Below are 13,879 nucleotides of genomic sequence, written 5' to 3' on the forward strand. Positions count from 1 at the left end.
ATGTATCTTTTCAACAGATATTTTGAGCTTGCAACATGAGCCAGGCTCCTGATTAGAAATGGGGGGCTCTAGCAAAGAATCAAAGTCTCTGCTTTTAGAAACCTTACAGTCTAGGAGGAGGAGACACAACACAATTAATAAATTAAACCAAACTCACAGGCAAGAACATCAGGTCCTGGAAAGGAAGTAAGATGCAGTGCTATGACAACATGCGGCTTAGCGCTTACTTTAGATGGTGAGGCAAAGCCTCTTTGGAAAGGTGACCTGAGATCCGAATGACAAGAATGAGACCGCCATGCAAAGTTCTGAGCAAAGCGCTCCAGGCCGAGGGAAGAGCACCTGCAGAGACACCTCGGAGGACACGAGCGTCGGGTCAGAGAGACGTGGAAAAGCCAGCACTGCTGACGGAGAGTCCATGGAGAAGCAGAGACTCTGGGGCTCAGGCAGGGGTTTCGTGAGGTAGGTTACTCATTTGAATTCTACTCCAAGGGAAATGGAAAGCCACGGCAATTGAATTAGAGGAGAAAGACAATCCATCAAGGGCAGAACGTGCTTCCTTAGAGACCCCCGCCCAGTGCTAGGCACAAACACGCATTCAGGAATGAACACCTTGTTAGCTTAATGGAGAAATGAGCTGGCTGCCCACACCGGGCCTGGACATCTCTCCTGGACTGGCTTTACTCTTTACAACTTTCCACCCTCCTCCAGATCTCCAGCCACCCCTCAATCCCCCCTCTTCCCTGCAGCTCACAGCAGTGTCTGTGGCATAGGCTGGGTGACACCAGATCCCACACGACATTTCTTCCCAACTCCTGCAATTTTGCTGTTACTTTGCTAGCTTCCTTCTAACTCTTAGCTTTGAAGGAAAAGCTTGTCAATGACAAATGGTACATGTGATAAAGACATAATAAGTGAATTTCTGTGATCCGCTAGGAAGAAGGGCTCAATCTTACCTGTGAATTTGAAGGTTGGTATTGTCGAGCGTGACCAGCCCATTGGTGGCCGTCCTCCGGTAGCCTGCCGGGGGCCTTTCCAGCATATCAATAGGATACCAGTATCGGACTAGCACGCCTTCACTTCGGAGGTACGTTTCTACCTGCACTAATTCATTCACCTACAGCAGTTAAAGGAAAGGTCTATTTGACTTTTTGGGCACTGACTTTTCCCCTTCAAGTTTTATTTTTTTATTTTTATTTTTTTTAAAGATTTTATTTATTTATCTGAGAGAGAGAATGGGAGACAGAGAGCATGAGAGGGGAAGGGTCAGAGGGAGAAGCAAGCAGGGAGCCCAATGCGGGACTTGATCCCGGGACTCCAGGATCATGACCTGAGCCGAAGGCAGTTGCTTAAGCAACTGAGCCACCCAGGCGCCCTCCCCTTCAAGTTTTAAAATACATCTGTATGTATATATAAAAGTTCTACGGTAATAAATGTTAGTTTCATGTCACGGAGTCTTTAAAAGGTCAAAGACAACTGGTTAGTAATGATAGTGTGTTTAGTTTTTTCATGCTGGTTTTCAAATTTTAACCGTTATGTAATCATGAATTAGAAATTTAAAGACAGGGGCACCTGGGTGGCTCAGTCGGTTAAGCATCCGACTCTAGTTTTGGCTCAGGCCCTGATCTCAGGGTTGTGGGAATGAGCCCTGTGTTGGGCTCCGCGATGGGCGTGAAGCCTGCTTAAGATTCTCTCTCTCCCTCTGGCCCTCCCCGCAACGCTAATTAAAAAAAAAAAAAAAAAAAAAATTGAACAGTGCTATATTTCAGTTATAATTCAGTGCATTTTGTTTTATGTTCATTATTTTTATTTTTAAAGATTTTATTTATTTATTTGACAGCGAGAGACACAGCGAGAGAGGGAACACAAGCAGCGGGAGTGGGAGAGGGAGAAGCAGGTTTCCTGCAGAGCAAGGAGCCCAATGCGGGGCTCGATCCCAGGACCCTGGGATCATGACCTGAGCCGAAGGCAGACGCTTAACAACTGAGCCACCCAGGCGCCCCTATGTTCATTGTTTTTATGTTGATAATTTTGTAAAAGCATGGGGCGCCTGGGTGGTTTGGTCAGTTTGGGCGTCCAACTCTTGGTTTTGGCTTGGGTCATGATCTCAAGGTCAAGGGATTGAGCTCCACGTCGGGCTCTGTGCTTAGTGCGGAATCTCTCTCTCTCTCTCCTCCTTTCCTCCCACCCCACCCCCCTCTCATGCTCTCTCAAATAAATAAATTTTTAAAAAAATAATAATTTTGGAAAAGCAGGAAATCTAATAGATCCATTTTATTACAGGAAAATAAAAAGTAAACTCATGCATATACGCTTTGGATTCAAATACAAATGTAATTTTTGTTTAGGGAGTAGTACTAAAACATAAAAGAATCAAACTACTTAATAACAGAATTATTATTTTTTTTAAAGATTTTATTTATTTCCCAGAGAGAGAGAGCACAAGCAGGGGGAGAGCAGCAAGCAGAGGGAGAAGCAGGCTCCCCGCTGAGGAAGGAGCCTGATGGCGGGCTCGATCCCAGGACCCCGGGACCATGACCTGAGCCGAAGGCAGACGCTTAATTGATTGAGCCCCCCAGGCATCCCAATAGTAACAGAATTATTTTAACAAAATTTCTGTTTTTCTAATTTATACTTGCACACATTTCCACTGCTGAAAAACACTGTCAGTTATATACTTTCTGATAACCAGGTCAGAAGTTTGTATCAGAAGGCAACGGGAGATTAATAGTATTACTAATTGAATTTTCTACTTGGACGTTCACCTTAGTAAACCATCAGTCAGTAGCCTCTCTTAAAAATTTAATGATTCAGGGAGTGCCTGGGTGGCTCAGTTGGTTGAATGTCCAACTCTTAGTTTCAGCTCAGGTCATGATCTCAGGGTCATTAGATCGAGCTCCACGTCAGGCTCCGTGCTCAGCAAGTAGTTTCCTTGAGATTCTCTCCCTCCTCCCTCTGCCTCTCCCCGCTGCTCTTATGTGTGCACTCTCTTTCTCAAATAAATAGATCTTAAAAAAATTTAATGATTCATAATTAAGTTTGGGTGAAATGGAGTCAGTAAAAATGTAAAGCTTTCCATTTCAAAGCATTAATGGTACCTAACATTACCGGTTTCTGTAGCTCTATCTAGGTAGATTCTAGCTTATCTACTTGGCCATAGACCCTTTCTCATCAGAGACTCTTAGGCTTGAACTAGATATTAGTTCATCAGTTTTTCTTGCACGGGAAACTTCTCAAACACCAGCACATGCATGCGACCAAAGAAAGCTTTGGCTTTGCCCGCATGCGTCTTTTGTTCCTTCTTCCCCGCCCATACCCCCCACCCCTGCTGAGAACCCCATGGGTTTAATACACTCGTGTTACATATTGGAAAACAGGCTGAGAGAACCAGCAAGATGATGTGATCAAAATCATAAAACTATTTCTTCGACTTGTGTCTGTAACAGTCATGACAAAGACAGATCATCCATTTACCAAGGACCAGGGGAGAATGTTCCCGGGACTTGGGTAGGAAGAATATAGGGATGGTCTGAACATGGCTGACAAAATGCTGGCAGGGGCATCGTGGTCTGAAGGGCTGACAGCCCTGAGGATTAAGAGCTTATCACCATCTATCATCAGCCCTGATCTGGGCCCACGAAAAAACCTCAGGCAAGCCATCTGCTGTGAGCACTTAGCTCACTTTCTCCAACCCTAGTATGAAGAGTAATCCATCTGCATGACTGCACATTTTTAAAAAAATATTAATTTTTTTAATTTGAGAGAGAGCAAGCATGAGCGCGGGGGTGGGGAGGGGAAGGGACAGAGGGAGAAGCAGACTTCACACTGAGCAGGGAGCCCAACATGGGGCTTGATCCCATGACCCTGAGATCGTGACCTGAGCCGAAGGCAGACACTTAACCAACTGAGCCACCCAGGCACCCTGGATGATCACTTTTTAAGACACATGGAGTCTGGGCATGAAAGTCCCCATGTATATAAAAGGCTGTTTACTCACTGAATCAACATCTAAGACAACTCCATGAAGCCCAAAGGTTTTCAGCATCCCCCGGATGGCGAATTTTGGCAGGGCAGTCCCCACCGTACTGCTGGCCACATTGTTGCTGTCTGGAGAGCGGGTTACTACTGTGAGACCTGAGGAGGGCAAAGGGAGAAGTTTTTTCAGAAGCAAGTACCATTATCATCTGGGGATCCTATATTTTTAGGGCCTAAAATAGCTCTACAGCATCTAACAATACCTCAGTTTAGTTGTAACCAAAAAGGTACAAAGCTCAGTCTTGGAAGATCATACAAAATGTTCTAACAACTCTCATAATAAAAAAACAAATAAGCCACCTAAAAAATTGACAAAGGATTTGAATAAACATTTCTCCAAAGAAAAATGAAGATACACATGAAAAGACGTTCCCTGTCATCAGTCATTAGGTAGACAAGCCCAAGCCACAACGAGACCCCGCTTCACACCCACTAGGATGGCTATAATCTAACCAACCAGACAGTAGTTAAGTGTTGGCAGGGATGTGGAGAAATGGGAAGCGATATACGTTTCTGGTGGGAATGTAAAATGCTGCAATCACTTTGGAAAATTATCTGGCAGATCCCCAAAAAGTTCAACTTATCATAGGACCCAGCAATCCCACTCCTACATATCTACCCAAGAGAAAGGAAAACACATCTACACAAAAAACCTGAACACAAACGTTCACAGCAGCATTACTCATAATAGCCAAAAGTGAAAAACAACCCAAGTGTCCATCATTTGGTAAATGGATTAAAAAATGGGGTATCATCCATACAATGGAGTATTATTTTGCCATAAAAAGGAACCAAGTACTAACACATGCTACAACATGGATGGACCTTGAAAGACTGTGCTGTGACATATGAAAGAGGCCAGACTCAAAGACCCCAGGTTGTAGGATTCCATTTATAGGAAATGTCCAGAAGAGGAAGTCTATAGGGACAAAAAAGTAAATTAATGGGGCTCAAGGGAAGGAGAAATGGGGAATGGTGGGGATACAGGAGTTCTTTTTGGAGGATGAAAATGTTCTGGAATTAGAGGAAATGGTTTGGTGGTTGTACAACTTTGTGAATCTACTAAAAACTGAACTGTATCCTTTAAAAGGGTGGATTTTATGATATGCAAATTATATCTAAAAAAGAAAAATATATATATCTTTTTTTTTTTTTTTAAGATTTTATTTATTTATTTGACAGAGAGAGGGAGAGCATAAGCAGGGGGAGCAGCAGGCAGAGGGAGAGGGAGAAGCAGGCTCCCCGCCGAGCAGGGAGCCCGACGCAGGGCTCGATCCCAGGACCCCGGGATCATGACCTAAGCCGAAGGCAGATGCTTAACCAACTGAGCCACCCAGGCACCCCAAAAATATATCTATTTCTGCCTCTGTCCCTGATGTTCTCGTATTTTTATGAAGGTCTGATAACGAGTGGTTTCCATTTTTCTTTTTTGTGCTTTTCTGTATTTTCATTTCCTTAAAAAATGCAATAGATCTTTAATCAAAAGAACACATTCTATTAAAATTTTAAAAAGCAGAGTGCAACCATACATTCATGGTTCTAGCTCAGCAGCCCCGACCTAAGCTGGGAGGCCTCTCTGGAACCCTCCACCCATGCCCCACTTCTCCCTCTGCACAAGTACGCAGTCTCACTCTGCGTGTGCCAGTGAGCTCGGGAGGCCACTGGAGGCCAGACGAGCAGGAGGCTTTAGGGCATCACAGAAGAGAGGCTGCGAGAGGCCCTGTCACTCCGCGAAAGGAGTCACCTCAGGAAAGCTCACAGATCCTCTGCTCACACTCAAGTGAACACCCAACCTCTCATTCCACAGCAAGCTTCACAGATGAAGTAAGAGGGAAAACAGAACCTTTCCGAACTTTATCGATTGTGAACTTGTTTGCTTCGTCTTTAATGTCTTCAATGGTGGGAAGATACAGGTCTCTTGGGATGCCGCCATTCTCCTCATAGAGGAATTCAACCGTCTGTCGGGCAATGTCCACCATGCCTAAAAAAAAAATAACTGCACTGGTAACTCTCCGAAGAGTACACGGTCTTCGGATCTGACTCACACGGAGAATGAAGGTAAGAGAATCTTTCCAACACTGCCCATGGGAGTACATAGCCTTTTGGGGAAGGTAATTATGGGGAATCTAGCAAGTTTAAAACACTCAATACCCTACTTGTAGGAACCTCTCAAATTTCTCCCACAGAAACACAAGCACACGTGTGTGAAGATCCAAGAGCGCTCCCTGCAGCACCGCTGGGAGATCCCAAAATGGAAATAAGGAAAGTACTCATCAATAGTGGTTAAAAATCATGGGGCGCTATTATGCAGTTATTTCAGTTGAGTCAAAAGAACCAAGTAGAGGACAAACGGAGGGTAAGAAGTGAGGAAAAGCTTGCTTCTTACTTTGTACATTTTTGCACTACGTGATTTTTACAGCAAACGCATGTTGCTTAAGAGAGACAGAGCTCCACCAACTCCTCCTACCCAGCACTGGAATTGGCTGTGTTCTTCCTTCCCAGAGAGAGAACACACCATTAAGTTCACCAGCAACCACCACTATTAATTAACGCAGTCAACAAAGGCCCCTGAAGGGACGGCTCCGTGGGGCGCGCAGGGTGGCGGGGTGCAACGTCTCCACCTGCTGGCACTGCCGAAGCTCTCACACATGGGGGTGCACAGGTGCAGAGGCCAATCGCCCGCACACTCACCTCCCACTCTTATTTGCTGGCCTTGCTGGAGGGAAAAGGCACAGCAATTTTCGGAGCGCACTTGAGGAGGAGGAGACTGCAGTTAGAGAAGGATGCCTAGAGAAAGAACTGTCAGAACAGACCAGGAATGTGGCCTGATATTGGAAGATTATGGAAAAATAATCTTTGCAACATTTCCCAAAGGAATGGGGGAGAGGAGAACAAATCCTCCGCTGTCTACGCAGCAGGAATCCGGGAACATGGGGAGGATGCCCAGTTCAACCATGCTCAGCACAGGGGTGGGTTCAGTAACCTTCCTCGGGGACTGGACAGCAGGAGGCTGGTCCACCTCACAGGGATGGTCCTTTGGGGACCACGAGCCATCCCCCAGCCTCCTTTTCCCCTCTGCCACTGCTACACTGAAGAAGATTATATTCAAAAGGTAAATGCTTTAGGCCTAAATTAATATGGTTCATACGACTGTCACAGCACACGGACGGATCCCGAGAGAATGCCTTGGCAAGAGGCCACATCAGCAGCCGGAGGCACTTCTGGCTGAGTCATCGATCTGCCTCTGGTCCAGGGCCACTTCTGGATGATCAGATTTTCTGCGTGCTGTCTATTCCTTCCCCTAACCAAACTGGGAGCAGAGGAGGAGGCACCCTTGGCCAGAGACGCTCAGGATGGCTCAGGCACCAAAGGATAAAAGAAAAGAAATCCTAATTTAAGCAGAACCTATGTTAACACAGCAACCAATGATCATATACAAGGGCTTTTCATCTGCACACTGTAAATTCTTCCCCCCTTTCTTACTCTCTCCAAAGCGGTAAGAGGCACCAGCCCCCCTGAAAACAGCGCTTAATGTTTCACAGTGGAAGCCAGCTGTCACCAAGTCAGCTCCCGATCTCCACTTAAATAGCAGGCTGTCAGAGAAGCCCCGCGAGACTGGCCCGACCTAGCTACACACACACTGGCCTCCTGATCTACCGCACAGCCCCGACCACGTCCCCTGCCGTGGCCCACTGGATGTTTCCCTGGCTGGGGGCCCGACGCCTGGGCGGCACTGGCTGCCTGCAGGGACGGGTTAGTGGATGAATGGATGGCTCAACAGGTGCCACCAGATCGAAGGCCTCCCAACCCCGAAACCAATGCCGCATGGGCGCCTCAAGGCGGGCAGCAGTGCGTCTGGCATTATGCTAAGTGAGAGTCGTTCGAACCTGAGAGAAGGTCTGCTCTGCCCTTCGACAAAGCACACGAAGGCACTTCCTCTCAGATACTGAAAACAGATGGGGAAGAGCAAATTCTCTTTCTCTGGGATCTACTACATTGAATTATGTGGCTCCTTCGCTTACCACCTCCCAGTGGCTTCCCATCTTGCAGAGAATAAAATCCAAAGTCCTCACGCACCCAGTGCTTGTCCCTGCCCCTAGCCTCGTGTCCTGCCACCCTTCCCTCGAGCTCTCATCTTCAGCTATACCTGCTTGGCCTTTTGGCTGGTCGCCCAACCACCTGAGTGCACTCCCACCAAGGGCCTTCCTAATGTTGCTCCCTCTGCCCCAAACTCGAGTAGAGAAGAATTACTAATTATCTGCCCCAGAATTGGGTCGGCAGCCGAACCCAGGCTCTGATAAAAGCAGGAAGCAATCCCACTACGTCACAGGAGGAGGCTACGCCCACAGGTTATGTTTAAACAAGATCATTCCGCTGTTGTAGGCCTTAGCTTCGGGGATAGAAAGCTTGAAAGAAAATAAGTAAAAATCAAACCACAGATTTACACATACTCATTCAGTCCTGGTGCCAACATCGGAGAAAAGTAATCACTGGAGATCTGGGACTCAGCATATTAATTGGCCAAAAAACAGAAAAGCCCCCACCAGTTGTTTTTTTATTTGGTTCTACTCTCAGAACAAGGCTCAAAGAGGAGCAAGGCTGCTGATATAGGACAAAAATGAAACTTCTTACACCATCCCTGAGGCCACCATGTTTGTGGGGGAAAAGCAGGTGTTTCACAAGATGAGGAAAATCCTCAAAACTGAAATTAGCTACCTGCACTCAAGACTCACTAACAGTCCACTGTCTGGGGTCAAACTTTGCATTATTCTTTGCTAGAGAACCTGCGCTCACGGAAGAAAAATCCCACCCTCCTTGTTACCACAGTGACACCTAGAACTATATTAACTGAACACTTACTCTGTGCTGGGCACTATTCCTAGGAGCTTTACCTGTATTAAAGCACTTGCAAGGTGGTCACCATCACTGATTCCATTTTAAAGGGGAGGAAAGCCCAAAAAGGTTAACGAACTGTCCCAAGGTCAGACAGACAAATAGCACAGCTGTGACTTGAGAGCCCAAATTATTTGACCCCCAGGCCATCCAGCTTCCCAATGCAACCATTTCAGCAGCCCATCAACCCAAACATGGAGTTAAGTTGATAAGCAAAGAAAAGGCTGACAGTGGAAGCCGGAGAGCACAGAGCTCAGGAAAGGACAGGCAGAGGACACGGTTAGGTCTGTCCGGATGTTAGATGAGCCCCTCTTTCCTGATTTACATCTGAGTTCATCTAAGCACAGCTCAAGTCATGAAGTAGCTCCCGAGGACAGGGTAAAGCACCAGACCTAGTTGTAAAGCTCCCTTGATCTGGTCCAGGCCCGACTTTCGCTCTGCCTCATTGCGGAAGCGTCTTCGGATAGTAGGAAACACCTTGGTCTCCCAGGCTTTCACCAGCAGGGCGTAGTGGTCCTCCTGGAAGGAGAAGGCAAAGGCATGAACAGAGAAGGAGCGCCTCATGTGGGCATCAGCCCTTCCCTGACCTACAGCTCTCACCCACTCCAAGGCCAGTAGCAGAATCACATCCTCAGATGCCAGGGCAGGCAACAGCCAGACTGTGGCAAGCCCTTCCTTTCCCTCTGAAGCCAAGTAAGCACGCCACATGGTCCCTGACTTACTGCTGAATCACTAGCAGGGTGCTCCATTTCTCCCACAGCCAGATTGGTACTGGGCCAAAGAGCCCAGCACGTATTGTCACTGACATATGGTTTCAAAGATGAATGTTCCAGAGCTACTGTTCAAACACAGTGACATAACTCTAAGTGTCACCATTCCGGCCTTGCACCCTCCAAGCAAAATCATTCCTGGTGGCTTGTCCTGGTCACCAGGGAGCCGCGCGAGTGCTGTGGGCCTCGTACCTGGGGGATGTCGTCATCATCCTCATCATCACTTTCATCGTCTGCGATAGGAGGTGGGTGGGGGTCTGGGCCCGAGGTGATGAAATTCTCATAGCTGAGTTCTACTTTATAATGACAGGAGGTGTCACTGTCATATTCTGTAACAGAGCACAGTGACAGTGAATTCTAAGCAAGCGCAGGCCAGAAAAATCACGAACTCCTCCCCCTTAGACAAACCAGAATCTCTTCTTTCATGTGAAAGACTCCTAGCACTTGGAGGGATTTTGTATCATTAACCTGAATCCTAAAATCGTTTTTATGGATAGAATTCATTCAATTCAGAGAAGAATTTGGAAAGTTCTTCATCAGGAGAGAGAAGTAGGCAGAGTCTTAAAACAGTTTGCAAACCAGGCCAGTTACAGTCTGCCCACACCTACAGATCAGGAAGCTTGGTTTTATTCGATTATGAAGTTTTTCAAATAACCGGGAAAGTTTTTTCAGTGCACACCAAATACCCACCACCTAGATTCCACAATTAGTGTTTTAGTATTCTTTGATGACCTCAGTTTTATAACAATTAACATTTTTAAAATACAGGATTTCACATAAAATTGTGGGGTTTCTAGCAGTCTTATAAAAAGTGGACAGTCTTGGGGAGCCTGGGTGGCTCAGTCATTAAGCGTCTGCCTTCGGCTCAGGTCATGATCCCAGGGTCCTGGGATCGAGTCCCGCATCGGGCTCCCTGCTCCGTGGGAAGCCTGCTTCTCCCTCTCCCACTCCCCCTGCTTGTGTTCCCTCTCGCGCTGTCTCTCTCTGTCAAATAAATAAATAAATAAAATCTTTAAAAAAAAAAAAAAAAAGTGGACAGTCTTTCAGGCTTGCATTTCCATGTGGCGACAGTCTCCGGCACTGAGGAGTGGCAGGCTTCCTGGATGTGGGGAGCGGACTTTCTAGGCAGGGAAGGTGCAGTGTCCCATGTCCTGCTCCCCGTTTTCCTTCACCGGGCCCACGCCCCCACAACCAGTGGGCATGAGAGCATGCGCAGGCCGGAGGGGCTTACGAACAGCAGCATGTGCATCCCCCGGAAGCAGTGGGGCCCCGGGAGGCGGCGGCTTACGTTGCTGAGCAGTGGCCACAGCAGCGATGCGGCACGGCGGCCCGTGAGTGCCCGGGTCTGACGCGATACTAGCGCCCGCGTCGTTGTCGCTATCAGACGCCATGGCGAAGGGCAGGGCCTCAAAGTTAGCGCTGATCTCCTCTGCCAGGTCGGTGCACAGGTCGGCGGCGTTGCGGTGGGCCTGCCCTTCAGCATAAGCGAATGGGCGGGAGCCGAAGTTAGCTCGAGTCTTGGTGTTCTGGGAAGGAAATCAAATAGAGGGTTTGAAAGGGGTTACGTTTGTTCGTTTATTTAACACTACAAGGTGAATGCCACTCAACGTCAAACCAGAAGAAGGGCCCCCGCTCTGCGAGAGCATGCACATTGAGGCAGAGGGGCCCGTGCAACTGCGTGCCCTGGCGCTGAGACGGAGATCTGCACAGGCCAGCCCCCGCACCCCCCCCCCCCCCCCCCCCCCCCCCCCCCCCCCCCCCCCCGCCTCGCCTCACTCTCCCAGCCCTATGCTACTCAGACAGGGCCTTTCCTGTTTCCAACACTGTTCCTTTCTGCCTGATGCCACCGCACAAGCTGCTCCCTTCACTCCCCAGTGGGGACATGGTCAGATTTGCTTCCATGCAATTGTACTGTGATGGCTAATTTTACCGTCAGTTTGGCTGGCCACAGGATGCCAGACTAAACATTATTATGGGGTGTGTCTGGGAGGGGGCCTCTGGATGAGATCAGCATTTGAATGGTGGATTCAGTCGAGTAGATTGCCCTCCCCAGCGTGGCTGGGCAACACCCAAATTACTAAGGAGAATTTGTTTTCCTTCCCAGTGAGATAACCTGCCTTCTTCTGAATGTGAACCACAGGCCACATCCCACCAGAGACGTCTTCGAGATACGGGCACAGGCGCTGCCCGCAGTATGTGAAGTATACTCGGCCCTTGGCTGGCTGCCCCGGAGGAGGGGGGGTCCCCTCGGTTCTCTCCCAGCCAATTCCTGCCACGTCACCTACGGCAGAGAAGAGGAAGGAGACATCTGGATTTCCCGTTCACTCATTATTAAATAAACTTCCCAACTGCAACCAGTGTGATGAGGCCACATATCATTGACTATCTTTATGCCACTAGTTACACCTGAAAAAGCTCTGCAGTTACGTACTGTACTTGAGTAAATATAAAGTAACACAACAGAAATCGTTTTAAAAAGAGAAGTCAAGCTATTCAGAAGAAAATGCCGAGTTAGTTACCACAATTACACATTAAATTTAGCCTTTATTTTCCTGGCAGCCAAGACAAAGGGAAAACATTGGGTACTTTTTTTTTTTTTTTTAATAGATACAAGTTTTTCTCTTTTGACACATGGAAAATTATTTATGGCACAAAGGTAAAAAGGTAGTATTTTCTCAGTACGTTTGTGGAAGATTTAGAAATGGTCTTAGTAATATAAAACCCAACCCATAATGTAAGCTGGAGGTACACAGTTAAATCACATTATGTCCCGCCTGCTACTTACATGTATTTAAGGCATTTTTTCGGGAAGCTAAGACAAGCCAAGCTGCTTTACAATGAGGAAGAGAATAGGACAGAGCTCAGAGACCACCTCATCAGCGCTCACATGCTGGCTGCTTCAGGCCCACTGCTCACATACGGAGCCATGTGATTAGTCTCTCACTGTGAACTCTTCAGGAAGTGCATGAAGTTCTACGATTCTGCTTTTGATTACAGAGTTTCCAATGCTTCAGATACCACTAGGATGGGCTTCCCAAAGGCTGGGGACTTATCACTGTTCACCGTGGCATCTCCAGGGCCCAGAAAAGTACCCGGCACATAGGAAATGGCCAGCAAGTATCTACTGATGAGTAGACACTAGAAGTGTTGGTACAGAGGTTGAGATTCTGCTGTAAAAAGTGAGTTCTTGATTCCTACCCAGACACATAGCATGTGTGCCTGAGGTCCAGTACAAAACTTTCTCAAACAGCAAATGTGACCAAACAAAACAAATGAGAATAAAAACCCTGCCTATGGTTCCCATATGCTCCCCAAACCCTCCTCTGTGCTGAAAACACTTAAGTACTCAGCTGAAATGTCCAAGTTCTGCTCCAGAAAATGAGAAGTAACTGCCAGGAAATTATCTCTAAATCATAATTTGACCATAACTGAAAACACTACACTCCCTGAAATGTGCAGTTTAACAAGCAGCTCCCTGGGGTGCCTGGGTGGCTCAGTCAGTTAAGCGTATGCCTTCGGCTCAGGTCATGATCGCAGGGTCCTGGGATCAAGCCGCACATCAGGCTCCCTGCTCAGCAGACAATCTGTTTCTCCCTTTCTCTCTCCCTCTGCCTCTCCCCTGCTCATGCTCTCTCTCTCAAATAAATAAAAATAAAAATCTTTAAAAAAAAAACCCAAAAAAACAAGCAGCTCCCTAAGTTAAGTGATGGCAAAATTACTCCCAGCCAGCTGTGCGAAGTTAGATGGATGGATGGAGTGACTTATTCTTCCCCATCTGAGCAGCCCAGACCATCTACCATGTAGGACAATTTCAGCTTCCTCAGAAATGATGCTAAGATGTACTGTCTGAAACTAAGTAGCCAACGCGTCTGGGGGCTTCTAATGGCAAGAGGACAATGCCTACATTTTGCGACTCTGCTGGAGCAGGTAGGACTGATCCCAATTCATCTATACAGAGCAAGACACTTATACGGAGGCTAAAAAAAAGAGGGGAAAGGGTGTTTATTGTCATTGTTTTAACTGAATTGACGGTCTATGTGACTGAAACTTCTGGGCAGATGTGCTGAAGCAGGACCAGACGTTTAGGCTCCTGAGAACAAAGTCTACATCACGTTAGCTACTCCTAACGCATTTTGTGAGTGCCTCAGGGCTAGTGGTAGACCTTTTTTTTTTTTTGAACCTAT

The 13,879-nt window shown here is 47.2% G+C and overlaps 1 protein-coding gene across 6 annotated transcripts in view; it reads right to left on the bottom strand.

The window, feature by feature from the left end:
• The window catches only part of HECTD4 (HECT domain E3 ubiquitin protein ligase 4), a 192,843-nt gene that overhangs the window by 41,400 nt on the left and 137,564 nt on the right, over nucleotides 1-13,879 (bottom strand). For all 6 annotated transcript variants that reach the window (XM_045887621.3, XM_045887620.3, XM_045887619.3 and 3 more), the window contains 7 exons: nucleotides 11,813-11,976; nucleotides 10,984-11,221; nucleotides 9,888-10,024; nucleotides 9,318-9,444; nucleotides 5,876-6,013; nucleotides 3,995-4,131; nucleotides 954-1,114 (listed from right to left, as the gene is read on the bottom strand). In XM_045887621.3, coding sequence (XP_045743577.2) covers nucleotides 954-1,114; nucleotides 3,995-4,131; nucleotides 5,876-6,013; nucleotides 9,318-9,444; nucleotides 9,888-10,024; nucleotides 10,984-11,221; nucleotides 11,813-11,976 — 1,102 coding nt within the window. The remainder of the gene's footprint in view (nucleotides 1-953; nucleotides 1,115-3,994; nucleotides 4,132-5,875; nucleotides 6,014-9,317; nucleotides 9,445-9,887; nucleotides 10,025-10,983; nucleotides 11,222-11,812; nucleotides 11,977-13,879) is intronic.

Source organism: Mirounga angustirostris, unplaced genomic scaffold (genome assembly GCF_029215605.1).
Source record: "Mirounga angustirostris isolate CCGP_5_RB_7025 unplaced genomic scaffold, mMirAng1.0.hap1 SCAF_14, whole genome shotgun sequence".
Lineage (NCBI taxonomy): Eukaryota > Metazoa > Chordata > Mammalia > Carnivora > Phocidae > Mirounga > Mirounga angustirostris.